This window comes from Rhineura floridana, chromosome 3 (assembly GCF_030035675.1).
Source record: "Rhineura floridana isolate rRhiFlo1 chromosome 3, rRhiFlo1.hap2, whole genome shotgun sequence".
NCBI lineage: Eukaryota > Metazoa > Chordata > Lepidosauria > Squamata > Rhineuridae > Rhineura > Rhineura floridana.
In genome coordinates, this window is record NC_084482.1 from 168079488 (window position 1) to 168107239 (window position 27752).

The following is a 27752-nucleotide window of genomic DNA, read 5'->3' on the forward strand; positions in this document are numbered from 1 at the left end:
CCGAATGTCACCCTATTCTTGCAAGGAATATTTTGTGTGTGTGAGTGCATGTGTATTATGAAGTCCAGGTCTTGCTGTGGGGCATAGTACACTGACGAGTTGTACACCTTGAAGATGATATGTCACGTGATGCCATTTATCTCTAATCTGTATTGAGGATCAAAGTGATTAAGCCCATTACCTAAGTTTTCTGATTTGTCTCTACTTAAACCGTCTCTCCTCCCCCTCCTCCTCCTCCCAAAGTGTCCACCACTTGGGCATATAAGCACCCCTTTTGCCCAAGAATATCAGCAGCAGACTTATGTTTTGCTGTGGCTTTTTTGGAGCACCTGGCTGTTCTTTCTGCTGTTCCACCTCTGGCTGTTTCCTCTCTCCCAACTCTTTCACCTCCTCAACCTCCCTGGGTGAATCTACAGCCACCACCATGACTCCATCCTCTTCCTTCTGTCCTGGCACCTGGTCTTCTCCTCCTACTGTTTCAACTGGCCTCCCCTGCAGAGAGGCCAAAAGCTCCACCCCAGTATCAGGCAGATCACCCACGCTGATTGTTTCCAACTCTCTCCTCTTCCTCCTGGGGTGGTTCCTCCTCTTCCTATGTTCTTCCCCTTGTCCTGTTCTCTGCCCCTGGTGCTACAACTGCCATGCCTCCTTCGCTGTGTCCCATAAGAGCATCCACCTGCCTTCCCTGCTCCTCTTTACCCCTGCTCTCTGTCTGCCCCTGCTGCAGTCCTGGGTATGCTTGTGCTGTGGGACTGTCCCAATCAAGGACTGAGCTCATGCCTCCTTGGGCTGCTACCAAATTCTATTCCCCTTTTCCTTTCCTTTGGTCTTGGGAGAGACCCTCACACACCCCTGAGTGTTTGCCCTCTCTTTGAGCCCTCAGCACCCTGCCTTGCTGGCCTCTTTTCTTCTCTTTCTCCTCCCAAGATATGTGGCCTGCCATCTTGCAAAGTAAGCTGACCTCCTCCTTGTCATTCCCTTCCTCCATCCTCCTGGGTCCCCTCCCTCCTACCTGTTCCCTGGGAGAGACCTAAACCCCCGACTCCTCCAGTATGCCTGTGTTCTCTGGGGCCAGTCTAGCCATGCCTTGTTTCTTGGTCCTCTCACTTTTCTTCTTCTGCTCTCGAGAGACTTGTTCTGCTAGCTGTATCAGTAGACATCCTCCTCCATCTCTTTGACCAGACCTTCTTCAACAGGCCCAGGCCAGCCTTCCTTTGATGTCCCACTCCTTCTTTCTCTCCTCTGGTTGGTGGTGGATGGTTGAGGGGCCAGGGACTACGCTTGCTTCCCCATCTCCAAAGTAGCTCTCCCCTTTCCCTGTACTACCATGCCCCACACCATTTCCAGCCTTGCTGCCTTGCCTCTCCTTCTGCTCCTTCTGCCTCAGCCCCTGCACTTGCTGGATGAGGCTGAGTCCCATATACAGAAAGTACAGGAGCTGCTTCTTGCCCTCCATGCTCAGGCGCTGCTTCTTGCCAAACTTCCTGTGCCTCTCTCAGGTGAGCCTGACATTCCTCAAAACTTAGCCTGTGTATTGCTAACTGACCAGGAATGCTTTGATTTGGATTCCTGCATTGAGCAGGGGGTTGGACTCGATGGCCTTATAGGCCCCTTCCAACTCTACTATTCTAGGATTCTAAGTCCTCGGGGAGCTTCTTTGACATCAGTCTCCGTGTGGGCATTGAACAGGTGGGCTTTCTCCTCACCGCTGACATTTGTTACGAGGCAGGGCCATGGAGCCTGCTAAACTACAGTTCCCACCCCACACCCACACCTAATGGTATGGCTGGTTATGCTTTTCAAGAGGTTTTGTGCAAAGAGTAACAAATGCAGAAATTAATATACAAAACTAAAGCTACGGCATAAATGTTCTGCATATATGTTATCTTGTTCTTGGCAAATTTCCCTCACCCACAGTGAATCCCATTGTATGTTAGGAGCCTTAGTTTTCAGGGTCAGTTAGAGATACACACACACATACATAACATCACCAGACTTTCCTACCCCCCTTTGCAGGAGGGGGAGAGAGGAAAAAGTCTTTTAAAAACCGAGGCTTGAAGGTAGAAAAAAAGAGAGGAAAGAGGAAGGAGAGCTGAGCAGCATCAGAGCTCCCACACACGTGTACGACGCTCTCAAGGAATGCATCAAGGACTGCAGGGACAGAACCAGGGAGACTCTGGGTCTCGGTGCAAAACCTTGAGACCAAGAGATTCCTTCCTGGGTTTGGATCAGAGCTCTTCCACATAGCTTCAGCTGTATTCAACCGCCCACTCTGGGCATAGGATAGGTAATCTCTCCTACCTTTCACCTTTTATAGTAATAGGGTTCTTTGATTTCTTTAGTTTGAAGTTATGAATGGGTTAGGATATTAATGATTAATACTGCCATGCACCCAAGTAATTCTGTAATGCTTTTCTACTTTTTCTCTCAATAAAAGAAAGCTTTGCTTTATTTTGGTTTGGACCTGCATTTCTTGGGTTAAATAGATACACCATTTAGGCACATTTCAGGGCAAAGCGCTTGTTTTATCTCTAGCAAAAGATCCCCTCCTCTCAAGGAGGTGTGTTTCATGGGACATAAAGGTGGCAAGTTCACACACTCAGGTTCCCAAGAGCACATGTTGTAACACATTGGAACTCCCGGTAAACTCAGAAGGAGATAAGAATTGCTTTTAACTGTTTGACTACTTCTGTAAACATCAGTTGCTCTTATTAAAAGTGTTGTAACCCTTTCTTTCTTGGGTCTTTTATTGCCTCAAAATTACAAACCAGCCCTGTAATCTTTTGCCCTTTGGCAAGACACCCTGCCCTCCTTGTCAGGCTGTGCCTCTTGACTTGACAGGCACCCTCTTTGTCTTCAGCCTCTGCACCATGCCAGCCAGAGCCTCTAGCCTCTTTCGGGAATAATAACCCTGCAGGCTTTTCTCATCCTTTCTTTGGAGACTTTCTGTGAAGCCCTTGACTTCTGAGCTCCCAAGCCTCCCACCTCTATTTTGGCATCCTCTTCCAAACCATCCTCCTCCTCCCTGCTGTCCTCTTCCTCTTCTTCATTACTGTCACTGCTGCCCTGGTTCAGAATTTCCATGGGTTCCAGAAAGCCAGGCAGTCCTTTAGCCATTCTCACCTCTATTCCTTCTCCAACTCCAACATTTCTCTCCCTCCTTGCAGCCCCTGTCAGCTCTGAAGGCTGCATTTCTTCACTTCCCCCTTTCCAGGATGCTACCTCCAGCTCTCCATAACTTAGAAGGAAAGCGAAATCACCTTCCTGACAGAAGCACTGCTCTGCCTGGTCTTCTCCCTTCCCCACAAGCCTTGGAATGCTGAGCCAGAAAGCCTCTGTGGACACATGTGCACGGTTCCAGCCACAGCCTGGTCATGCCCCACCTCCTTCCAGGGAGAGGACTGGAAACAAAGCCCTATGAGGAAAGACTGAAAGAACTGGCCATGTTTAGTCTTGAGAAGAGAAGACTGAGGGGAGATATGATAGCATTATTAAGTACTTGAAAGCTTGTCAAAAAGAGGAGAGCCAGGATCTGTTCTCAGTTGTCCAAGAGTGCAGGACAGGGAATAATTTGCTCAAGGTGCAGGAAGACAGATTTCGGCTGAACATCAGGAAAAAACATCCTAATGTTTAGAGTGGTACAACAATGGAACCAATGATTCTAAATGGGAAGCCCTTGCAGTCTTCCCATGGACATCTGATTCGCCACTGTAGAATGGAGTGCTGGACTGTCTGGACCTTTGCTCTGATCCAGCAGGGCTTTTCTTATGTTTTTGAATTGAGGAAGACTAAAATGTTAAGGCTGCAGTCCTATACAGGAAAAAGTCAATGGAATTTACTTCTGGGTAAACATACATAGGATGACACTCTAAAAGTAGTAATGGGCATTTTTTAAAATCAGACAGGCAGAACTGTAGGAATACAATGTATTTGGCTTTCATATTTAAACCACAAGGTACTAGATACTGGAAAGAATCATCAGCTGAACAACAGGCCTTTTGCTAGTATGGGAAGCCAACTCCTGGCTGCATATTATGCCTGAAAAGGCAATGAGAGGTGATAGCTGGAGGCCTGGCAGCTCAGTGAGACAGCCTGAAGCAATCCAGACCCTTAGGAAAGTTGAGTATGCTTCAGTTATAACAGTCAAAAACTGCCAAGAGAAAGCCTGTGGCAGATAGGGACTGAGAGAAAGGACATATGTTGGGGAAGGCAGCCAAGTTGTATTGTAAGATTGTTTCAGCGCTATTTCTATAGATGCATCTCATACATACGGCTGACAGTAGAGAATATTTCAGCATAAGGAGGTAGTACAGATGTAGCCTGTAGCATGGAGAAAGTTCCTTCCACACTTACATTTTTCTGAACCACTCATAGAAAAACCTCAGGATTTGCATATTTATTTATTTACAGTATTTATACTGACAGCCTGTTCTGGACAGGGTTGCACTGGAAGTTGCAGGTCCACAGCTTGTGGGTGCTCAGGTGGCCTCAGTGGCTAGAAGTGCTTTTCCCCAGCTCCAGCTGGTTTGCTAGCTACAACCCCTTTTGGAAAGAAACAACTTGACCATTGTATTCCATGCTCTGGTAACCTCCAGACTATATTATTACAATACACGCTATGTGTGGCTGCCATTGAAGATTACTGGAAAACTTCAGTTGGTCCAAAATACAGCAGCTGGATTACTTGCTGGAGTTCCATTTAGATCTCATATAACCCCTGTATTAAAACAGCTGCATTGGTGGATAGGTCATTTCCAGACCCAATTCAATGTGTTCATGTCAATGTTTAAAGCCCTAAATGATTAGGTCCTCAAATATCTGAAAGACCACCTCTTTCTCTGTTGAGATCAGCCAAGGAGGCCCTCCTGATACTTCCACTGTTCTCAGAAGCTCAGTGGTTGGTGGTCTGGGAAAGAGCATTCTCTGCTGCAGCCCCTAAGTTGTAGAATTTCCTCCCCACAGAGGTGTGTCTGGCAACTTTACTATACAGTTTTTGGCAAATGCTGAAGACATGCGTCTTTATCCTGGTCTTTGATATCTGAGAGATATATATTTTAGGGCCTTATTTTTGTAATGTTTGTGATTGTAAGTTGTTTAGAATAGTTTTTAAGGTTGTATTTTAATTTGCTGTAATCCTCCCTGAGACCTCATGGTGAAGGGTGGGTAAAAAACAACAATCATCATCATCATCATCATCATCTATACTGCTTTTTACCACAACAGTAGTTCCAAGAAGGGCTGTGGAGTCGGTACGCCAAACCTTCGACTCCGACTCCAACTCCTCTATTTTTCTACTGTCCGACTCCGACTCCAACTCCACCCAAAGCTGCTTCCAACTCCACAGCCCTAGAAAGGGCTGTAAATGTCTTTTTAAATTGGAAGCTCTCATAGGAGCATTTTTATCGCTGCCTGAATATGTGCTGATCTTGGCATCACAGCATTTGTCTTCATCTGGGTCCTGTGTCATACACTGACACACAAAATGTTTCCCATCTTGAGTTATGGTGAAATGCTCAACTACAGCTGACTTCATGGGAAGCTTCTTTGACATTTTGAATTTATATTTTAAAAAATTTGTCAATCAAAATTTATTTTGAAGCCGGAGTCGGAGTCGGTACATTTCTACCGACTCCGACTTCACCCAAAATTGCTTATGACTCCGACTCCATGACTCCGACTCCACAGCCCTGGTTCCAAGTGGTTTCCAGATAAATAAAACAATGCCATACTACAATACATGTTAAAAAATATAAAAACATTAAAATATCCTGAAGAAAACAGGCAGCTAACAGGCAACACCACTAAGGCCAGAGCTAATTCAGCCAGTGGCGTCACTAGGGTTGGTGTCACCTGGTGCGGTAACTCATGGTGTCACCCCCATGGACCTCCTCCCGTATCAGACCATACAGAATCCTTAGTAATTTTTTTTGTACTAATGTTACTCGTAAATCGTAATTCCCATATATCACTGAATGTAATGGCAAAAGTAGTGACATAAACAATTAGCAAAATTAAAATTACACCTTTAAATTACAATATCATATGCACAGCTCAAATTCTTGCTCTTATTACTAATGGGAGTTAATTATCTTGCATATGCCCATAGTAAATTTTCAGAGACTTTCAGACCCTCAGCAATTTTCAAGTGGTCTATGTAGAAGAAAGGTTTGGGAGCCCCTGGAATAAGACACCTGCTTATGTCCCTATGCTGCTCTCTCCCCTCATTTAGGTGCCTGGGATGCATGCGTGTGGACAAATATGGAAAGTGATTCTTAATAATAAGTCTCCAGACACAAAGTTACATAGGTATTTTTCAGTTGTTTATTAGAAAATTCAGAGCTGCAGGGTACCTTCATGATAGTTACAGCCACGTACACCCTTTTTTGCTCCTGGATTAAGAATGAGATCTTTGTTAATGCATTCTCTCACAACAACAAACATCTCTAGGAGCCAATCAGCATGAAAGTGGAGAGCGTTAGCAACTGAGAAGAGTCTTCTCAGTGGCTGACTCACCTCCTTTCACTCTGATTGGCTCCAATCTGCAGAAAAGGCAAGGAAGCATATTAGAAGATTCTTCTCAGTGACTAACACACTCCCTTTTCATGCTGACTGTAGGATGCTTGGAGACATAGCGACCCTGCTCCCAAAACAGCAGAGGAACTAAGATCCCCTGGGCGACTACCCTCCTGGTGCTTATGGACATGACCGTAATATATTTTGTGATGTGCAAGTTCGATATTATTTATTAAGTGTGTTTAGGATTACACTGATGGCATTCCCAAATATGTACTTTCACACAGACTTTGGTTTTCCATAACACAATGCTTGTCCAAGCCTCCACACTTGGGGGGACACTACTTGCACACCCCTTCCATAAGCACATCAAAGTTGGATACACACCTGAACCAAGACCCAGACAAAAGGGCACTTAAAACAAAAAGGTAATTACAGTGGCTGAGTAGATCTTGTACAGTGGTTATACTGACTGGGCAGCCACTGTCCTTCATATTTTACAAAATACTTTTTCCTATACAAAGATTAAATTTCTGTGTATGAAAAAGTAATATATGAAGTGGTCTCAATAGTGAGAAAAGTAAACAAGTGAATGGGTGTCCAAATGTTTTTCATTCTCACGTTATGAAGCTAGCTGCCAGATGATGTATCACCTTCGCTACGCATGCAGTGTAGACTGAAAAAACAGCACCCAAGCCACCATTTAATACGTGTACGTGTTCTTTCCGACATGAATCTACAGGTCTCAAAAAGTAATGTGTGACAAAGTCCTCAAACACCTTATAACATGCCTCAAACATGGTCTCTTGTTCTACCAGCATGCCTTCACACCATCACTTTGCCAAAACATAAGGATAGGTAAATTGCTTTTAGGGAGGTTCACAATTATGATTTCCTATTTATTTAATCTACAAATATTTAAAATACATAAAACAGCCAGGGGAAGATATTGGAGAAATAAATACAAATTAAAAAAGGGGGGCGAGGTGAAGAGACCTTAAATGTGCTACTCACCATCTCTCAGCCTATCCTCCCCTCAGGATGAAAACAATGGAGAAGGGCACACTTAAAATGTAGAGGAAAACATCATCTACAACCATAGTGTGAAATCAAATACTTATTGGGACACAGTATGAAGAAATATTTATATAAACATGACTCTCAAATATGTTTATGAATTACACAATCTGTAAATATATTTATAGTGTAATCCAATGTTTGTTTACTCAGAAGCAAGTCCCAATGTATTCAATGGGGCTTACTCAAACTGGGAAGTGTGTAGAGAACTACAGCCTCAAGTGATAAGGAACTTGTTCTTTCAACTTGTTCTTTTAAGTTGAGACCTTATCCAAGTCTGAGTCTGTGTTGGAATTGCTTTTTAATATGTTTTTAAGCCTTTTCTTTTCTTTTTTTTTAAAAAAATGTTTTTAAAGCTTTTAAAAAATATTTTCAAAGGTGTTTTAATATATTTTAAAGTCTGTTTTTATGATGTTTTAAAGTGCTTTTAGTGCTTTTGTTTGCTGCCCTAGGCTCCTACTGGGAGGAAGGGTGGGATATAAATCAAATAATAAATAAATAAACTTCATTCACCCAACCCAAAATTCAGAATCATGGCTCTTTAGGCTGTTTTCTAACTGTTTATTCTTGCTTTATGGTTATTGGATTTTAAATGGCTTTATTTTTTGTTGTGAGCTGCCTTGGTTTCCAACCCTACCTCACAGGGTTGTTGGAAAGACTACACACACACACACTGCAGATGTATAAATACATACAGCCCATATAATAGTTTATTGTCAAACCAGTTGGTCATTGCAGAAAAATCAGTATTAGTTTTAAAAAAATCAGTATTCGTTTCCTACAGAATAAAAACTGTAATACCTAAGTAAGCCCTGCCTACTTGCTTTAAAATAGGACTGGAGGAGGGGGGGACAGAAAGAGAACACAAACACAATTCTTTTTTACATTCATTCCAAAGTCCCATTGATTTTCAGCACATTCATAACCATGTCTACTCAAAAGTAAATCCTATTGAATTCAATGGGATTTACTCTGGACAAATGGGATTAGCAATGCTTTTACCCCCACAAAAGCAAGTATTGGGAAGGATTTGAAAACACTGCCCAGGATCTGACTCCTACACACGAGAGGGGAAAAAACTGAAATGTATATACTTACCCAATTTATGAGATTTTCAGATAAACGGGGGGGAAACCACCATTTTCTGGCCTTGCAATGAGGTTTACTAGACACTGCCACAGGTCAAACAAACACTTCCCTGATTGGCTGCAATCCTGAACGGGCAGGGTTAAAGCTCCAAAGTGCTATACAGTAGTTTGAAAACAATTTAACAGGGGTGGCTGACGTTTTTATGTATATCTCGAGAACCGGACCACCTAGAAACTTATTTTTTTAAAAATTAAAGCTGAGAATCACCCCCCTCTGATGGTGTCACCTGGTGTGGTCTGCACCCCCCGCACCCCCTAGTGATGCCACTGGGGGCGGCTGACGTTTTTATGTATATCTCGAGAACCGGACCACCTAGAAATGTAATTTTTTTAAAAATTAAAGCTGAGAGTCACCCCCCTCTGATGGTGTCACCTGGCATGGTCCGCACCCCCCGCACCCCCCTAGTGACACCACTGGCTTCTAGTGTTTTTGTTTGCCTCTCTGGGAGGAAGGGTGGGATCTAAATTTAATAAATCAATAGATATTGATGGAATATTTACTGTCACTCTTTACCACAGCTATTGAGGAGAACTGGATGGGGATACAGGAGGGATGCACAGACCTGGCAGTCTCTAGTCTTTTCTGGTAAACTGCTTGGTCCTTATCTGCAGACTATCTTGCTACATAGCTTTGTGGACTTTGGCCATGGCTGTTTGCTGGTGATTTAGATTTTGTAGACAGCTGGTATAGCACAGAGGGGAGGAATGCCTGGCTGGGAGTCCAGAGTCTGTGAGTTCAAATCCCCGCTTGTGTCTCCTGGGTGTCAAGGGACAGCTCAAGATCACCCTCACAGTGAGTGGCTCAGGGGTTACGTGTCCTGCCACCTGTGCAGCCGTGGGCAAGCTGCATAGTCCCAAGGAGCCCGATTGCCCCCTAGCTGGCAGTTGCGGACGAGGAAGGGGCTGGCTTGTGCAGCTGTGGCAAGCTGAGCAGGCCCTAGCCAGCTGGGGAGGACTAGCCTCAGAGGGAGGCAATGGTAAACTCCCTCTGATTACTGCTTACCATGAAATCCCTATTCAGAGGTAGCCATAAGAAGTGATCAACTTGAAGGCAGTCCATTTCCATTTTTAGGTTTTGTAAAGGTCTCAATTCCGTTGATTTACTTATATGGTCTACAGGACTTATATGGTCTGCAGGACTACAGCTGAATGTCAAAAAGACTAAAGTAATGACAACAGAAGATTTATGTAACTTTACAGTTGACAATGAGGACATTGAACTTGTCAAATACCTTGGCACAGTCATTAACCAAAACGGAGACAATAGTCAAGAAATCAGAAGAAGGCTAGGACTGGGGAGGGCAGCTGTGAGAGAACTACAAAAGGTCCTCAAATGTAAAGATGTCTCACTGAACACTAAAGTCAGGATCATTCAGACCATGGTATTCCCAATCTCTATGTATGGATGTGAAAGTTGGACAGTGAAAAAAGTGGAAAAGAGAAAAATCAACTCATTTGAAATGTGGTGCTGGAGGAGAGCTTTGTGCATACCATGGACTGCGAAAAAGACTAATAACTGGGTGTTAGAACAAATTAAACCAGAACTGTCACTAGAAGCTAAAATGATGAAACTGAGGTTATCATACTTTGGACACATAATGAGAAGACATGATTCACTAGAAAAGACAATAATGCTGGGAAAAACAGAAGGGAGTAGAAAAAGAGGAAGGCCAAACAAGAGATGGATTGATTCCATAAAGGAAGCCACAGACCTGAACTTACAAGATCTGGACAGAGTGGTTCATGAGAGATGCTCTTGGAGGTCGCTGATTCATAGGGTCGCCATAAGTCATAGTCAACTTGGAGGCACATAACAACAACAAACTTATACGGTAACACAGAATTATGGATCTGATGGTGGCCACTGATTATGCTTATTACCGCATTTATTTGTTGCTTAACAGTTAAATTATCCTAATTTAACTTTTTGACTTTATGTTTTTTCTACCAACACAGTAAGAATGACACACTGTTATCAGCAGATCAAATAGTAGCAAGGTGCATGGTAAGCAGCAGATAACATAGCTAAATTGTCTCTGGTGTGTACCACTTCAAGGGACTGGTAGAAGAAGAAATTGCATGTTTGTGTGATCACCCAGATGAAGATTCTCTGCACACTGAATACTAGAATTATGGAGTTGTAAGGGATCCTGGAAGTATACAACTACCTGTTCAGTGAAGAATCTACAGTACAGGATTCAGCCACAGCATCCCTGACAGACAGATAACTTTCTAGCCCCTGCTTGAATGCCTCCAATGAAAGAGGGCCCACAGCCTCCCAAGGCAGTTGGTTCCACTGTCAACATGTCTTATCATTAGAAAATTTGTCGTAATGTTTCATTGAAATCTGCTTCCCTGCTGTTTTCATCCACTGGTTCTAGTTCTGCTCTCTGGAGCAACAGAGAACAAGCTCTTCAGATATTTGAAGAACAGCGCCATGTCTTCTCTTGATCATCTCTTCTCCAGGCTAAACATACACAACTCTTTCAAACATTCCTCACAGGACTTTGTTTTAAAAACCCCACATCATTGTAGTGGTCGTCTTCTATGCACACTCCCATTTGCTCATATCTTCCTTAAAACATTGTGTTCAGAAATGGACCCAGTATTTCAGAGGTGGTCTGGCCCACAAAGTTGTCCCCCATCCAGAGCTTGGCAAAGTTACTTTTTTGAACTACAACTCCCATCAGCCCAATCCAGTGGCCATGCTGGCTGGGGCTGATGGGAGTCGTAGTTCAAAAAAGTAACTTTGCCAAGCTCTGCCCCCATCCTATACTTGTTGCCTTTGATTTTTGGTACCCAGATACAGAGCTTTAAATTTATCTCTTTTGAATTTCATCTTGCTGATTTCATCCCAGCATGTCATTATTTCAAATTCTGATTCTATCTTCTAGCCGACCCTTCCAGTTTCATGTTAACTGGATGTTGGGCAGAAGGGTTGTGACCTTTGCCTTGAAATGATAATTTTCTATGAGTAGAGAAGGATTTCCCTCACCCTCCACAGGGAAGCATTTCAAAGCTCAATCCCTAAGACTTTTTGTTTGAAGTGGTATAGTCTATGAACAATATAGTCATGCTCAGGAGTATACATCCTGTTTGTATACTCCAGATCTTTATAAATAGCCTTTTTGCATCATGATCTACCCTTACTTTGTAAAAGTGAAAGAGAGACAAATAACTCTTCAAATGAAAAAGAAGTATAAATTGGAAGCCAATGGAGTTGTACTAGAGAATAATATTCCTAATTCTAGGTTTAGACACACAGGCTTGATAATGCTATCTTTTTTCAAAAATCTAACAACTGGGTGTACATGTTTCCCCCTTAATATACCCATATATGTTTTCTTGATAGTCTGTGACACATTCAGATTAGAGAAACCTGACTTCGCTATTAGTATGGGAAGCTATGGTATGAATTGTAACCTTCCTGCTGTGTCTATAAATTGCCAAGCATAGCACCAACATGACTATTCAAATTTGATGGAACTCATTTCATATATCTCCATTTTTAAAATGTCAATAGTCATGAAATATTAACTAATGGTAAACAGCAGTCACAGGCTTTCAGAACTGTATTCAGACACAGTGTTTCATTGTATCAGATTTAGATGCACAGAATTGCTTATATTAAAGCATACCAATACACGTGTGTGTGTGTGTGTGAAACCTACAGCCCACAGGCTTATTTAGGCCCATCAGGCCTCCCCATATGACCCACCAGGCCTGAAAAATCATCTCATCTCCTATATACCCAGTTGTATTTATTTATTTATTAAATTTCTTAGTCGCCCATCTGGCTGGTTCTCCAGCCACTCTGGGCGATGTACAAATTAGCATATCAGTGCCATAAACATTAGAATCTGAGCCAGTAATAATAATAAAATCTATCTACACATCTAATAACATAGCAATCCAGTAAACATTAAAATCTACACCAATAATAATAATAAAATCTAATCCTCCCCAAAGGCCTGCCTGAAGAGTTGATCACTGCGACCTACAGGTGGGGGCCTCCTGCAGATACCATCTCATCACGTCTGTTCTGTACAACATAGGAATCAGGCTTTTAGTGTTGTGGCACCTACCCCTTGGAATTCCTTCCTCTTCACAGGTATAAATTTTATGGGGGGGGCTATGGAGGTGAAGCCCTCCCCTGGATTTTCCTCGCCTCACCCTACCTACCTGTCTCCTACCTTTTAGCATTGCTCTTAATGAAGATGGAGGCTGAGGTTTCCCTAAGGTGCGGAAGCCCCTGCCTCCATCTTGGTCGATGGCAGAGATACACTGTGTAGTACGCACGCGTGCCATCAACCAGGATGGCGGCAGAGGCTTCATCTCCTTAGGGAGACCGTGGCCGCCATCTTGGTTAATGGCAATGCTAAAAGACAGGAGACAGGTAGGTGGAGCGAGGGAATGGTGGGCAGGTGGAAGCTCCTGCCCTGCGATCTTCAGCTGTTGCCACGGATCACAGAAGGGGAGCAGAGGGACCCTTCAGGCGCCCCTGTAGCTCCAGGGGAAGGGGAAGCAGAGACAGGTAGGTGGGGTGTGGGGGAAAGGGGAGCAGAGACAGGTAAGTGGGGGCATAGGGGGCCACACGTGCTCATGCCCACACATGTGCACACACCGGGGCTGGGGACAAGCTGATGCCCAAGTGCCCCAGCATGCCTGGGGCCGGCCCTGTGTGGGACTTTAACAACTGTTTTGTTATGCTATCAGCTTTTGCAGGACATAGCCAACTTCTCTCTCTCTCCCTTTCTTTCTCTCTAAATTATATTGAGTTTTAAATGATAACAGCAAACATACAAAATAGTTTGATTCTTTTAAAAAACAAAAGACCATATGGGAAAGAACAGAGGAAGAATAATCCAAAATGGGTTGTAGACTCTAAAATACATTTATAATAACCACGATGTAAAATAAACACAACTAATAACAAAGCAATCCTACACCCTTATGAGGTGCATGCCTGTTTAAAATGAGTGCTTCTGTAGTAAGTAGGTCAGATGTGTTTCTGCTTTTTGATCTTCATCTGTGGACAACTCAATAAAATCTATCAACAAAACAGACAGTGCCAGCTTGTTCTTTCCCCTCAACTGAATCACTGAAAAGACAGATTTTCTAGGTATATGCTCCTGCTTATGCGTGTTCCTGCTATAAACTTTGTTTTCCTGATAGTCCTGCAGATCTCTCTAGAACTTTCAAAATTAAGATTGATGTAAGATTGTTTTGTAATTTTTGTGCAGGATTGATGAAAAATGGAAATGGACTGCCTTCAAGTCAATCCTGACTTATGGCGACCCTATGAATAGAATTTTCATGTTAAGCAGAATTCAGAAGTGGTTTACCATTGTCTCTCTCTGAGGCTGAGAGGCAGTGACTGGCCAAAGGTCACCCAGTGAGCTTCATGGATGTGTGGGGATTTGAACCCTAGTCTCCCAGGTCATATCTGAAGAAGCCTGATTAGCGTTCTTGTTAAGAATTTCTGTATTAAAACCTTTGGTTGAGTACCATTACCATCTCATATATTGTGATTTTAAGATAATTGTGTACCATCTGAGATATTAACCACAGTTATTCATATGTATTTTGTTAATAGATTTTATTTAGTTGGCCACTGAAGAAGACCAAAAAGTGGAAATGTGTCTGATCTACCTACTCCAGGAGCATTAATTATTTCTCTGCTTAAGGCTCATAAAATTGACTTGAATTTCTGTCCGAAATTTGATTTTATTTCTTCCTGCCCCAAACAAACAATCAAAAACAATAACCTCCTTTCAAGGATAGCTCTTCTAAGAACCTTAACTTGCTAACAAAGCTTTGTTTTCTTTTGATTTCACAGTTGAGTACTGTTCCATGTTTGCTAGGTTTGTGCAGTTCCTTTTTCTATGGGCAACATGCTTCAAACACTTAAAAGAGGTAAATATTACAGCAGTGCGACTGCACTGGCCAAACTCTGGATCCTGAGCCAAATGAGGGTAACTGGAGCCACTCCAGGCTTCAGTCTGAGTGGGTTGAGGTCACCTCACATTGCCCCAGGTGAGGTCCCCCTGGAGCAACCTGGGGCTGTCAAAAGGGGCTGTCAGGTGGGGGGAGGAGGAAACTCAGGTGTAATGCCATATGGATTGGGTCTAGAACCAGATAGTGTTGGCCCTGGGTTAGATTGGAGCTGTTCTGGAGCAACAGATTGGGCCCTGGATTGAATGAGGGGGCATGCACTGCCCTTGTAAGTCATGATGGCTTGCAGGCAGGGCAGATTAACTCATGAGGATTTGGAGGCAGGGCAGAAATAAATGTCAGTCTAGGACAGTCTTTTCGGGGGAGGGTAATGGCAGCTGCAAGAAGAAATAGTGGCAAATATTCATAGGAAAATTCTGCAAAATGCCCTTTTTTGAGGGGATGAGAAAAAGAAATCTCAAAAATGTTCTCAGAAAAAAAATGGAATTTTGATTCAGCTGTAGTCTAAATGCATAAGAAGAGGAAAGCATGTAGATGATTATTTAACCCACCTGGTCCCAGTAATGGACATCTGTAGCACATTACAGTATTGGCTGCTGGAAGAGCATTAGTGGATTGGGCTTGGGTATATGTCCTAGCTACAAGAGGCTCAATGCTGAAGGAAATATGGATTAAAGGAGAATACTGGTGGACGGGATCCTAGGTTGTTCTATTTGGCTCATACTTGCCAAGGCTGATATTCCTATTTGTATAGCTTCCCAGATCCAAATTAAGGGTCCTTAGGGAGTGCTTTTTGACAGCTTAATAGAGTCATCATTGGTAAGGGAACTTTGAATACATTCACATTCCTTCACATTTTCAGAAATGTGAAATACAAATTTTGTGATGTGATATTTGAATTGGAGTGTCAAGTTTACATAGCGCCAATTAGAAATTTTCTTCAGAAAATATTCCATTTCATATTATGATGTGATTGTAGTATTGCTATTATATTTATTTCATTTCTTTGAAATGCCAGTTTAAATGTATTTCAGGTTTTCATAGCTTATTTATTTATTTATTTATTTTTAAAACTTATATACCGCCCGACTAGCAATAGCTCTCTGGGCGGTGAACATAGATACAATAAAATACAATATAATACAAAACATCAGTCTAAAATCAAATTTCACAGTCTAAAAACAGCAAAGGCTAAAATCAAATTACAAACATTACAATCATTAACAAAAAATTAAAATGCCTCGGAGTAGAGAAAGGTTTTAACCTGGCGCTGAAAGGATGATAGTGTCAGCGCCAGGCGAACCTCCTCGGGGAGACTATTCCATAGTTCGGGGGCCACCACTGAGAAGGCCCTTGATCTTGTCACTGCCCTCCGGGCCTCCCTATGTGTCGGGACCCGGAGGAGGGCCTTCGTAGCAGACCGTAGTGTACGAGCCGGTTCATAGCGGGAGAGGCGTTCCGACAGATATTGAGGTCCCGCGCCGTATAAGGCTTTATAGGTTAATACCAACACTTTGAATTTGGCCCGGAAGCGTATTGGAAGCCAGTGCAAGCGGGCCAAAACAGGTGTTATAAAGTCTGCTAGCTGTTACTTTTCAGCAAATGACTCACCATCTACAAGCTCCCAGCTACCATGTAAGATGTGCATTGGCCAGAAATAGGACTTCCACCCTGCCTTGAGTTCACCTGAGATTGTTTTTAATCATGACCTTTCCTATTTGCACATTTCTGCTAATTCATTTGTCAGCTTACAGTCAATGCTTGAGGTGATGTGCTTGAGATGATATATCCAAGTGAATGACAGAAAAATGAGCTGCTTGTAAATCTAGACTCATTTCTAAGGAATTTTATATATCCACTTATTCAAGGTCTGAATGACTAATTCAGTAGGTCAAGAGATTTAATCAAATTTTCACATGCCATGATGAGGATGGAAATGAAAAGCTCATTTCTTTTTGCCAAACAAATAACAATAACAATAACAACAACAACAATAATAATCATAATCATAACCATAACCATAACCATAACCATCATAATAAATTAGCCAGTGGAAACTGCAGCTTAGAATAGTCAACGGGGAGCTCTATTTTACTACTTCACTTAACACTTTTTACTATTGTCTAAATGGCCAGATTTGTTTTTATTGCTTCCTTTTTTTTTTTTACATATTGGAAGTATTTCTTGGGGGAAGAGCTGTAGCTCAGTGGTAGAGCATCTGCTTGGCATGCAGGTCTGAGTTTAATCTCCAGCATGAGTGTACAATGGATTTTTTTTTAAAAAAAGCTTTTGTTAAAGTTTCTCTCCCCAGCCTCCTGAATAAACGTAACAGTCATTGAATAAGAGGAAAGGTACTCTTATAGATCAGTAATTGGTAGAATAGGAAGCAGGGAGTAGGAATAAACATACAGTTTTCACATTAGAGGGATGCAACAAATGGGGTCTCCCAAGGATCTGTATTGGGACCAGTCCTTTCTCATTTGCTCATAAATGATCTGGATTTTGGATCATTAGGAAAGGAATTTAAAGTAAAACTGACCCTTCTTCCATAATACTGCAACCTGGGATCATCCAATGAAGCTCAATATTGCAAGGTTCAGGACATACAAAAGGAAATATTTCGTCACCCAAAGTTAAACTGTGGAATTTCCTGCCACAGGAGGTAGTACCTGGCAGCAACTTGGACAGCTTTAAAAGGGAGTTAAACAAATTCATGGCTCCTAACCATGATGGCTGTGTACTGCCTCCAGTGTTATGCCTCCGAATACCAGTTCCTGTGGAGCACAAGTGGGAGAGTAAGTGTAAGAATCCTGTTATTTATTTATTACATTTATACACTGCCCCATAGCCGAAGCTCTCTGGATAGTTGAACTCATGTTCTGCTTGCAGGCTTTCCATAGGCTTCTGGCTGACTACTGTGAGAACAGGATACTGGACTAGTTGGGCTTTTCATCTGATTCAGTATGTTATTATGAGTGGTAGGCTGAAAGGCCACACCTTCACAATGTCATTGGTCTCTGCAAAAGTGTTATGTGTGAATTTTGAGTAACTTTCAAGGTAGAGTACAGAGTTCTAGTAATGTTTGGTGGGCGAGTGCAGTGGGAAGGCTTACTTTTGAGATGAAGCTGCAGAAGGGGCAACCATATCACTCCCCCACAATGCCCCTGGAAATTTTATACATTTGAAGAAGATCAGTGTGGTTGAAAAGCTTTGATGAAGAAAAGGCAGAGACAGAGATAAAAAATAATAAACCCTTTGCTACCTTGTCTAGCTGGTGAACCCACAAATGCAAATGAAAATTACTAGCCATCACTCCCATCCTGAAGATGAAATAAACCTTGGTTGCCATTTTCACACACCCCTCCAAAAGTGCCAAGAAAGAGTAGGATGAGCAATTCAGACAAGTCCGGGATGATTTTTTAGCCAGCTGCTGTCTTCTACTAATTTCAGGGACTCATCTCCCTGAAAACTAAGTGGAGTCTTACATATACCAAAATAATTACTTAATGACTTTGGCAACAAAGATGCTGTTTGGGATTCTTTAGAGTATGGTGCACACATGCTAGATTGAGTAGTGAAGTTCACTGTACTGATTTGTTGGGTCAGATAGAAATATACATATAATGATAAATATTCAGTTTGCATGAATCCAGAATCAAAACAGTAAAATGCAATTGCATAAAATGATGTTAGGCAAATATATATGATAATATGCAAAATAAAAATTTAGCTTGTCATTTATGGATGCAGCTGATGAAAATCTTAGTGTAATATACTGAGCACCTTTTTCATATGCTAGTAGTTTTACAGCTATACTATGACTAGTTTTAAAACTGTATTGCAATATATATTTGTAAAATGTAGATTGTAAGTACAATCCAGAGAAAGAGAGGACAAATCCATTCTTAGGTGAGGATGTCTATGGGACTAAGGTTTTCTTAATATTCTTATTGCAATATTTATCATTGAAAACTATATCTATAGTACTGTGACATAACTTTTTCATCTTAAATGTTAACATCAGAACAATATACAGATGACATAAACTAAGTCTTAAGCTAGTTCAAGATATTGATACAAATAGGGAAAATTGTAAAGAAATATTTTTATTAAATTTGAAAATGCAGTAAATATTATTCATTACAGACCAAAGTGTGAAACATGGATCAGCTAATGTTATACATCACAAACAACTGCAGGCCTTTTTCATATTTATGACTGGATTTTGTTGTTGTTGAAGTTGTTGGTATCTTGTATGTTTGTGATACATACAGATATACTGGATTTTCACAACAGATCACTGCAATACAAACTAGTTTTCTTATTTACAATTTTTGCTCTGTTTATTTTGGGAAAATCTTAAGCTCACAGATATTTTTAATCATTCAATTAATTGTATTTACATTTTAAGAGACAGTTCATTATCTTTCTCAATAGGCTTCATTTTCAGGGATGACAAGATACAGCTGATATATCAAGTTGGAGGAGTCTTCCACTGCCTATGACTTCTGTGTTTTTAAAAGTCCAGTGATTGCTTGTTGGCACCATTCAATAAAATGCCCAGGAACCGAGAATATAAACTAGAATAATAATCTTAGTTGTCATTATGTCATCTACAGAGTGGCAGGTATGCATCCCTCTGGAGCTTAAACCTGTAAAAAGAATAATAGAAAGGAACACTCAAATTAAGTTACATGGTTGTTTTGATTTTTACTCATTTTGGTTCTTTTTAAGAACATAAGAAGAGTCTGCTCGATCAAGCCAATGGCCCATCTAAACCAGCATCCTGTTCTCACAGTGGCCAACCAGATGCTTTTGGGAGAACTGAGCACAAGAGCACTCTCCCCTCCTGCAGTTTCCAGCAACTTTTTCAGGAAAATGAGGCTGATCGTTTCATACTGTCATCTGAATATGAATGTACTTTAAGCACTTCAAGACTGTCCTATGCCATTGCTCTGTTTTATTTATTGGACCATTAGTCAAGACTTGCAACTGTACAGTTTTATTTATAAAGTACTTAAGACATTCAATCCACAAACAAGTAAAAATATTGTGTTTTTATTTTTATCAGTGGAAGCAGTGGTGCAGTTTTTAGACTCTGGACTTAACGATTCCAAAGTAATGGCCTTTGAGATGGTAATGTCTATGTTACTTACATAAGCCTGCTGTGTTTGGGGCCCTCATGCTCATCTTACTGAGCAGGCCCCTAGTTTTCTGCCCCAAAGTCCTGCCTTGATGATGCCGTTCAATGGAAGAACACAAGCTTCACAACCTAAATCTATCCATATGCCCACCTACTGAAGTATTTGGAGGGTTTGCAGTCAGGTTGGTTGGAATGTGGGGTTATGTCTTCTCCATGGGGATACCTAGCCTTTACAACTGACTCTCTCAAGACTCACACTTGATATGTTCTGTTTCCTCTTTCCAGTGGATGGTGAAGACAATCATTTTTCATTAGACCTTTTACGATAGCTGAGCTGGTTTTTATAGTCCCTAATGCTGTTTTTTTTAAAAAAAACTTTTTAGATGCTATTATTTATTTATTTTTACCATTTGTATCCCACCTGTCATATGAAGATCTTAGTGCAGATACCAGCAAAATTCAGTAAGAAGTGAGATCACTCTTTTAACCTGTATTTTGTGATGTGCATGTTATTCTTTTACTTGAATTTTATATTTGCGTTTTAACTGTGGTGAGCCACTCTGGAGGCTTTTTGGCTGAAAGGCCACCATGAAATAAACTTTGACATGATATGGAATGGCATGACATGACACGTGCTGTGGCAGGAGATGGGCTAAGCTCCCAGCTCTGGTAAAACATTACCTCCTTATTTCAGCATTGCATGAAGCCTGCATAGGTGCAGAGGCAGCACCAGCCATTAGTACTGCTACACTAGTGCTGGTTAAAAGCATTGTTGCACCACAAATGAATCCTTGGAGGGCAAGGAGAAGCGGAGAGGGAAGCTGGATTTCTATCCATGCTTTGCCCCGTATATGTTTGTTTTTCCAATAATAATAATAATAATAATAATAATAATAATAATAATAATAATAATAATAATAATAATAATAATAATAATTAAAAACAACAACAAAAAAGAACCATTACTACAGTAGTAAATGTGTCTTCTCTGCACTGAAATAAGCTATTGTCTTACTTCTTTCTTTCCATTTTTCTTCTACTTATCTTTCAAGCATTAATCTTGAAAATCATCCATATGGTACCTCTTGCTTCTATGCTGTCTCTGTTGCTGCCCCCTCCAGATTCACTTCATTCCATCTCAATCTTTCTCAACACTTTTTCTTTAATAAGAACATAAGAACATAAGAAGAGCCTGCTGGATCAGGCCAGTGGCCCATCTAGTCCAGCATCCTGTTCTCACAGTGGCCAACCAGGTGCCTGGGGGAAGCCCGCAAGCAGGACCCGAGTGCAAGAACACTCTCCCCTCCTGAGGCTTCCGGCAACTGGTTTTCAGAAGCATGCTGCCTCTGACTAGGGTGGCAGAGCACAGCCATCACAGCTAGTAGCCATTGATAGCCCTGTCCTCCATGAATTTGTCTAATCTTCTTTTAAAGCCGTCCAAGCTGGTGGCCATTACTGCATCTTATGGGAGCAAATTCCATAGTTTAACTATGCGCTGAGTAAAGAAGTACTTCCTTTTGTCTGTCCTGAATCTTCCAACATTCAGCTTAATCTTGTGTTGCTCTTTGTGCTGTCTTGTCTTTTGCTCCTTTTGTTTCCCTTCCAGTGAATAACTCTCTGTTTTCAAGGTTCACACATGCTTGATCACTTGATGGTTGAATGTGTGAACATGTCATCACAGTTATAACTTCCCCAAAAGATTTTTTCCCCTTATCACTCCAAACAGGTTTTCAGTGGAGTTAGTTCACAAATGCAGTTGCCTATAATTGTGTTGAAAAAATCAGTCCTTGGTCTTGTACAGAAACTGGGAAACTGTTTCTTCTCCCCTCCATCTCCCCTTTCCTTTTCAGTTAAATTGTGAGCCTGCAGGCAAAGACACGGTCTATTTTAACCTTTGTTAAGTGCTCAGTATATTTTAGGAACCTTTAAAATAGTAAATAATGAGGATTATTATGCTGAAGATTTTAATTTTAGGCCAACCCAGGAACGATTTCCACACAGCTTTTACAGCTGCAGCTTCCACATACATCAGCAAGGCTTAGATCCTCAGCCCCCTGAAAGAGGCAGTAGTGAGACCACTCCTGAAGAGACACTCCATGGACCCAGAAAATGTTAATAATTATAGGTCGGTGGCAAATGTTCCATTCCTGGGCAAGGTCCTTGAACTAGTGGTGGCAGGCCAGCTCCACACACTCTTGGATAAGACCGATTATCTGGATCCATTTCAGTCAGGTTTCAGGCCTGCAAACAGCCTTGGTCGCCCTGTATGATGACCTCTGTCGGGAGAGAGACAAGTGAATGTCACTCTGTTGATTCTCCTTGATCTCTCAATGGCTTTTGATACTATTGACCATGGTATCCTTCTGGGAAGACTGGGGGGGACTGCATGGTGGTGGTTCTGCTCCTACTTTGCGGGTCGGCTCCAGAAGGTGGTGCTTAGGAAACATTGCTTGGCACCCTGGACTCCCCAGTATGGGGTTCCATAGGGGTCAGTTCTGTCCCCCATGCTGTTCCACATCTACATGAAAGCATTGGGAGCGGTCATCCAGAGCTTTGGAGTGCGTTGCCATCAGTATGCTGATGACATGCAGCTCTATTTCTCCTTTTCATCTTCTTCAGGTGAGGCTGTCAATGTGCTGAACCAGTGCTTGGCTGCGACAACGGACTGGATGAAGGCTAATAAATTGAGGCTCAATCCAGACCAGACTGAGATGCTGCTAGTGGGTGGTTCTTCTGACTGGATGGTGGATGTCCAACCTGTCCTGGATGGGGTTGCACTCCCCCTGAAGGAGCAGGTTTGTAGCTTGGGGGTTCTCCTAGAACAATCTCTGTCACTTGAGGCTCAGGTAGCCTCAGTGGCACAGAGTGCCTTCTACCAGCTCCGGTTGCTCGCCCAGCTATGCCCCTATCTGGACAGGGATAACCTGGCTTCAGTTGTCCATTCTCTGGTAACCTCCAAGTTAGATTACTGCAATGCGCTCTACGTGGGTCTGCCTTTGAAGACGGTTTGGAAACTGCAGCTTTTGCAAAATGCAGTGGCCAGATTGATAACAGGGACCAGATGGTTCGAACATACAAAACGTTTTTGGCCTGCTTGCATTGGCTGCCTATATGTTTCTGAGCTTGATTCCAGGTGCTGGTTTTAACCTATAAAGCCTGACACAGCTTGGGACCACAATACCTGATGGAACTCCTCTCCCGACACAAACCCACCTGTACACTACACTCAACATCCAAGGCCCTCCTCCGGGTGCCTACTTCGAGGGAAGCTCGGAGGCTAGCAACAAGGGAGAGGGCCTTCTCAGTGGTGACCCTCAAATTATGGAATGATTTTTCTGACAAGGTGTGCCTGGCACCAACACTGTTATCTTGTTAGCACCAGGTCAAGACTTTCCTCTTCTCCCAGGCATTTTAGCATGTGTTTTTAAATTGCTTTTTAAAAATGTGTTTTTTAAATTTATATATTTGTTTTTAATGTTTTTAATTGTTGTAAACCACCCAGAGAGCTTTGGCTATGGAGCAGTATATAAATACAATCAAATAAATAAATAAATAAAATTCTCCTGCATATTTTTTCATGTTAATTGCTTTTCCCTTTTCCCAACCAGGCATGTAAGAGACTGTTTCCAGGTTTATCTGGTACCATAATATCAAATTAATGTCAAAGATCTATCCAGCTTTAGTTCTTTCCAGCAGTCAAGGGGCCCTGTGACGCCCTTCCCTGGCTCTCCCTGTCAGGTTCCTACCTGCTCGTGGCTACTGCCTTTCACTAGGCACCACCAGGGACTCCACCAGTCCGGACTGTCCTTTTTTATGGTTTCTCTCTCCGCTCTAGCACAGATCTCAATAGATCCCCCTGCTAGGCAGCACCACCAGTCACGTTCTACAACCAATGTTCCCAGAGACCTTGCCTGAGTCTCTCTATCCGGTTACATTCGTGACTGCGTGCCTATGCTGTTCCCAACCCCCTTGTATCACTGCAGATAACTCATAACTCAGGGTTGCTCTAGATACTTATGAATGTTATAATCTCCTCTTCACCGCTGCCACCATTTGTTACTGTTTCCCTTCAGCCTTGGTCATTACCTTACCCTCCCTTCTGGTCTCTGAAACCCCAGCCAAGGATCAGGCCTTCAGTAAACCAAATATAGTTTTTATTAAATGACATTAATAACAAGATAACTTTGAAAATGATCTACAAGCTTATGGTTTCATCTATTACTGTGATATTTGACTTATTACTAATCCGAACTCCACCTCCCTCCTTCTCCACACTCTCCTGACATACACCAACTCACACCCACCTCCCAACTCCACCAAAACAACCCACTCACATCCACCCAGATTCAACTGTCATCCTTCCATTTATACTCTCAGCCATTCAAACACTCAGCCAATCATCCAGCATTCTACTGCTCATTTACTCCCCCCTCCTCTTTCATTCCACTTACCATGTGTCTTCTATACAAACAGCACTTACCATATATACATTAATACAGGAACATCACATTTCCCCCCCCCTTAAAAATAACGGCAGAGTATTATTCCTGCTCTAGGATTCATACGCCGCGTTAACAATAAAACCAAGTCTTTATGGGGAAAATGTCTTTTTTGTTCCTACATCTGCGTCACGTCACTGCAGTCCCAGCCACTTGCCTTGAAAGTCCATCGGCCAATACATTGTCCTTGCCTTTGATGAACTTGAAGTCCACTTGATAGTCTTGTAGAGCCCAGGACCACCTCTGCAGCATAGTGTTATGGTTTTCATAGTCTGTAACCATAACAAGGCCCGATGGTCAGTTGTCACCATAAATCTTCGTCCCCACACGTATGGGCGCAACTTGTTCAGTCCCCACACGACCGCTAGGCACTCCTTCTGGACCGACGAATAGTTTTTCTCCCTCGACGTCAGCTTGCGACTCAGATATGCCACTGGTCTGGTGCCTTCTCTCTCCTGCAGCAAGACGACTCCCAGCGTGAGGTCCGACGCATCTGTAGCCACGATGAATGGTTGCTCATAGTCTGGTGCTATTAATATAGGTCCTTGGCATAAGGCTTGCTTCAGAAGATCAAAAGCCTTTTGACATTCATCCGTCCATACCACACGCTCAGAACACTTTTTCTTTGTCAACTCATGCAAGGGGGTTGTGATTTCCCCAAAATCTTTCACAAACTTTCTATAAAAACCAGCCACACCTAGAAATGCCCTAACTTGTTTTTTAGTTAAGGGGATAGGCCACGACTGTATTGCCTCCACCTTGCTGCATAAGGGGGTGATTTTCCCACTCCCCACCTTATGTCCTAAATAGTTTACTTCACTCACAACTTTCCCATTCACACGGTACAGCACAGATCTGATTGGGGCATGATTTCCAGTATCAATGGAATGTCTGGCTATACTAGTTCGGCCAGGTTTATTTCTAAAGAGATCTCCATAGTTTTTCAAAACTCTCAGAATCTCTTCCTTTACTTCTTCTTTCACCTCCTCCGACCATTCCACTTGATCTACCCCTCCTTTGTCTTTGCTTTCCTGTACCAAATCTGGAAGTTCAGGCCCACTTCCCTCAGGGAATAAGGTAACTTGCCACACCTTTGCATCCCTGGTATGGTAAGGCTTTAACATATTTACATGAACCACTTTGTTTTTGTTTAATTGGTCTGTGGTAATTACATATGTCACTGTGTCAAGCTTTTCTCTTATGGTATATGGTTCCTCCCAGTTAGCCTGTAATTTATCATGTTTCCTGGGTATGAATGCCATAACCATATCTCCCACATCATACACACGTTCCCTGGCTGTTCTGTCATACCAGTAACTTTGCTTCTCCTGAGCTTGACAAATTCTTTTGTACAGCTTCCATTATCGATGTTAATTTGCTGCGGAAGTCTAACACAAAATCAACTACAGATGTTTTGTACTCTCCCAGGGTTCCTTCCCATGAATTTTTTAACAGTTCCAAAGGTCCCCTCACTTTTCTAGTGAACATCAGTTCAAAGGGTGAGAAGCCTGTTGACTCCTGAGGGACTTCTCTGTATGCAAATAAGAAGCACCCCAAACGTTCATCCCAGTCTTGTGGGTGATCTTGAACATAAGTTCTTAACATGCCCTTCAGAACCCCATTAAATCTCTTAGTCAATCCGTTAGTGGCTGGATGGTAAGTGGTGGTCTTTAGATGTTTTAGACCACAACACTTCCACATACATTGCATCACTTCTCCCATGAATACACTGCCTTGATCTGTCAGCACTTCATGAGGGAAACCCAGCCTCATAAAGATTTTTAACAAAGCCTCTGCCACTACAGGGGCTTCTACGGATCTTAATGCTTCAGCATCTGGGTACCTGGTGGCAAAATCCACCACCACCAATAGATATTTCTTGCCATGCCTTGTGGGTTTGGAAAAAGGGCCCACCAAATCTACTCCCACTCTATAAAAGGGTTGTCCAATTATAGGAAGGGGCTTTAAGGGTGCCTTAGTCTTTACTCCACTTTTCCCCACCTTTTGGCATATACCACAAGATAGACAATGTTGTTTTACATCTTTGGGGATATTTGGCCAATAATAGTGTGCAGCCAATCTCCTCTTGGTCTTTTTTATTCCCAGATGTCCTGCACATGGGACATCGTGGGCTACCTCTAGCAATCTGGTTCTGTATTTGCTAGGTACTATCAATTGCTTCACTGGTTCGCATTCACTCTCTCTCTCAGCAGGCATCCACAGTCTATATAAAATCCCATTCTCACACACAATTTGATTCCTCAGTTTGCCAGTAAAGGGAATCTTTTGTGTCAGGGCTTGGTCCTTTATTTGCTTCAAACTTGTATCCCTATTCAGTTCTTCCCTGAACTGCTCTGTCTCTTCTTGACTAGAGACTATTTGATACAAGTTGTTTCTTTCAGCAGGCCTTCCAGGGGTTGCTATGGTGACCATAGGCTCGAAAACAGGTTCCACCCTGTTTCCTTCAGCCCCTTTTAACATGGCTTCTGTTTCTCTGCCAAGTTGTTGTCTGGTTACCACATATATTTTTCCTTGTGTCCCCATTACATCTCTTCCCAGTATCACTGGTTCTTGTTGTTGGGCATTAATACCTACTTTATATTTTCCCTCTCGGCCTCTCCACTGCATTTTCACTAGGGCCATGGGTAAGCTTTCTGGTTGACCCCTCACTCCTTGGATAGTCACCGTTTCCTGAGGTAATATTTCCTCAGATTTTATTAAATCTGGCCTCAGTAACGTCTGAGCGGCACCAGTATCAAGCAATGCCCAATAATTTGCCCCTTGAACACACACTTCTTCTCTTAGACTCGAATCCCAGTCTTTTACTTCTGTCCAGTTTATCTGGCAGAACTGAACCTTTTTCGTTGTTAGATCTTTTGGTTCTGTTTTTACTGCCCTTGCCTGAGCAGGATTACTAATGGGGTTGGCAACCTCACATTGAAAACGTAGGTGCCCTGGTCTACCACATTTATAGCATAATTTCTCCTCCACCTTAGGGTACACAGATCCACTCTGGGGTGTCCTGTGCCCTTCAGATTTTACTGGAGGACTCACTCGCTGTGGCACCACATCCTTTTTGCCGCCATTATATGGTCTGGGTTTAAACTCTTTTGATGTTTTCCCCACCCAGCCAGTTCTGTTGGAGGCAAAGTGATCCGCCATCTCTGCGGCCTCCTGCACCGATGTAGGGGAACGGTCTTTGACAAGGAGCCTTATTTCTGGTGGTAACTGATGGAATAATTGATCCAGTATCATGAGGCTTTTCACCTCTTCCACTGACTGAGCTTTGGCACTACTCATCCACCTTCCAAATATATCCATCAACTTTGCTCCTAGTTCAACAAAAGACCTCCCTGCTTGGATCTGACAGTTTTGGAATAACTTTCTAAAATAGTCAGGTCCCAGTCTGAATCTTTT

The 27752-nt window shown here is 42.4% G+C and overlaps 1 protein-coding gene across 1 annotated transcript in view; it reads right to left on the reverse strand.

Moving 5' to 3' along the window:
- Positions 1–18824: 18824 nt before the first annotated feature.
- The window catches only part of LOC133380728 (contactin-6-like), a 221844-nt gene continuing 212916 nt past the window's right edge, over positions 18825–27752 (reverse strand). Inside the window, exon 22 of the mRNA XM_061618572.1 lies at positions 18825–19345. Coding sequence (XP_061474556.1) covers positions 19242–19345 — 104 coding nt within the window. The 3' untranslated portion in view covers positions 18825–19241. The remainder of the gene's footprint in view (positions 19346–27752) is intronic.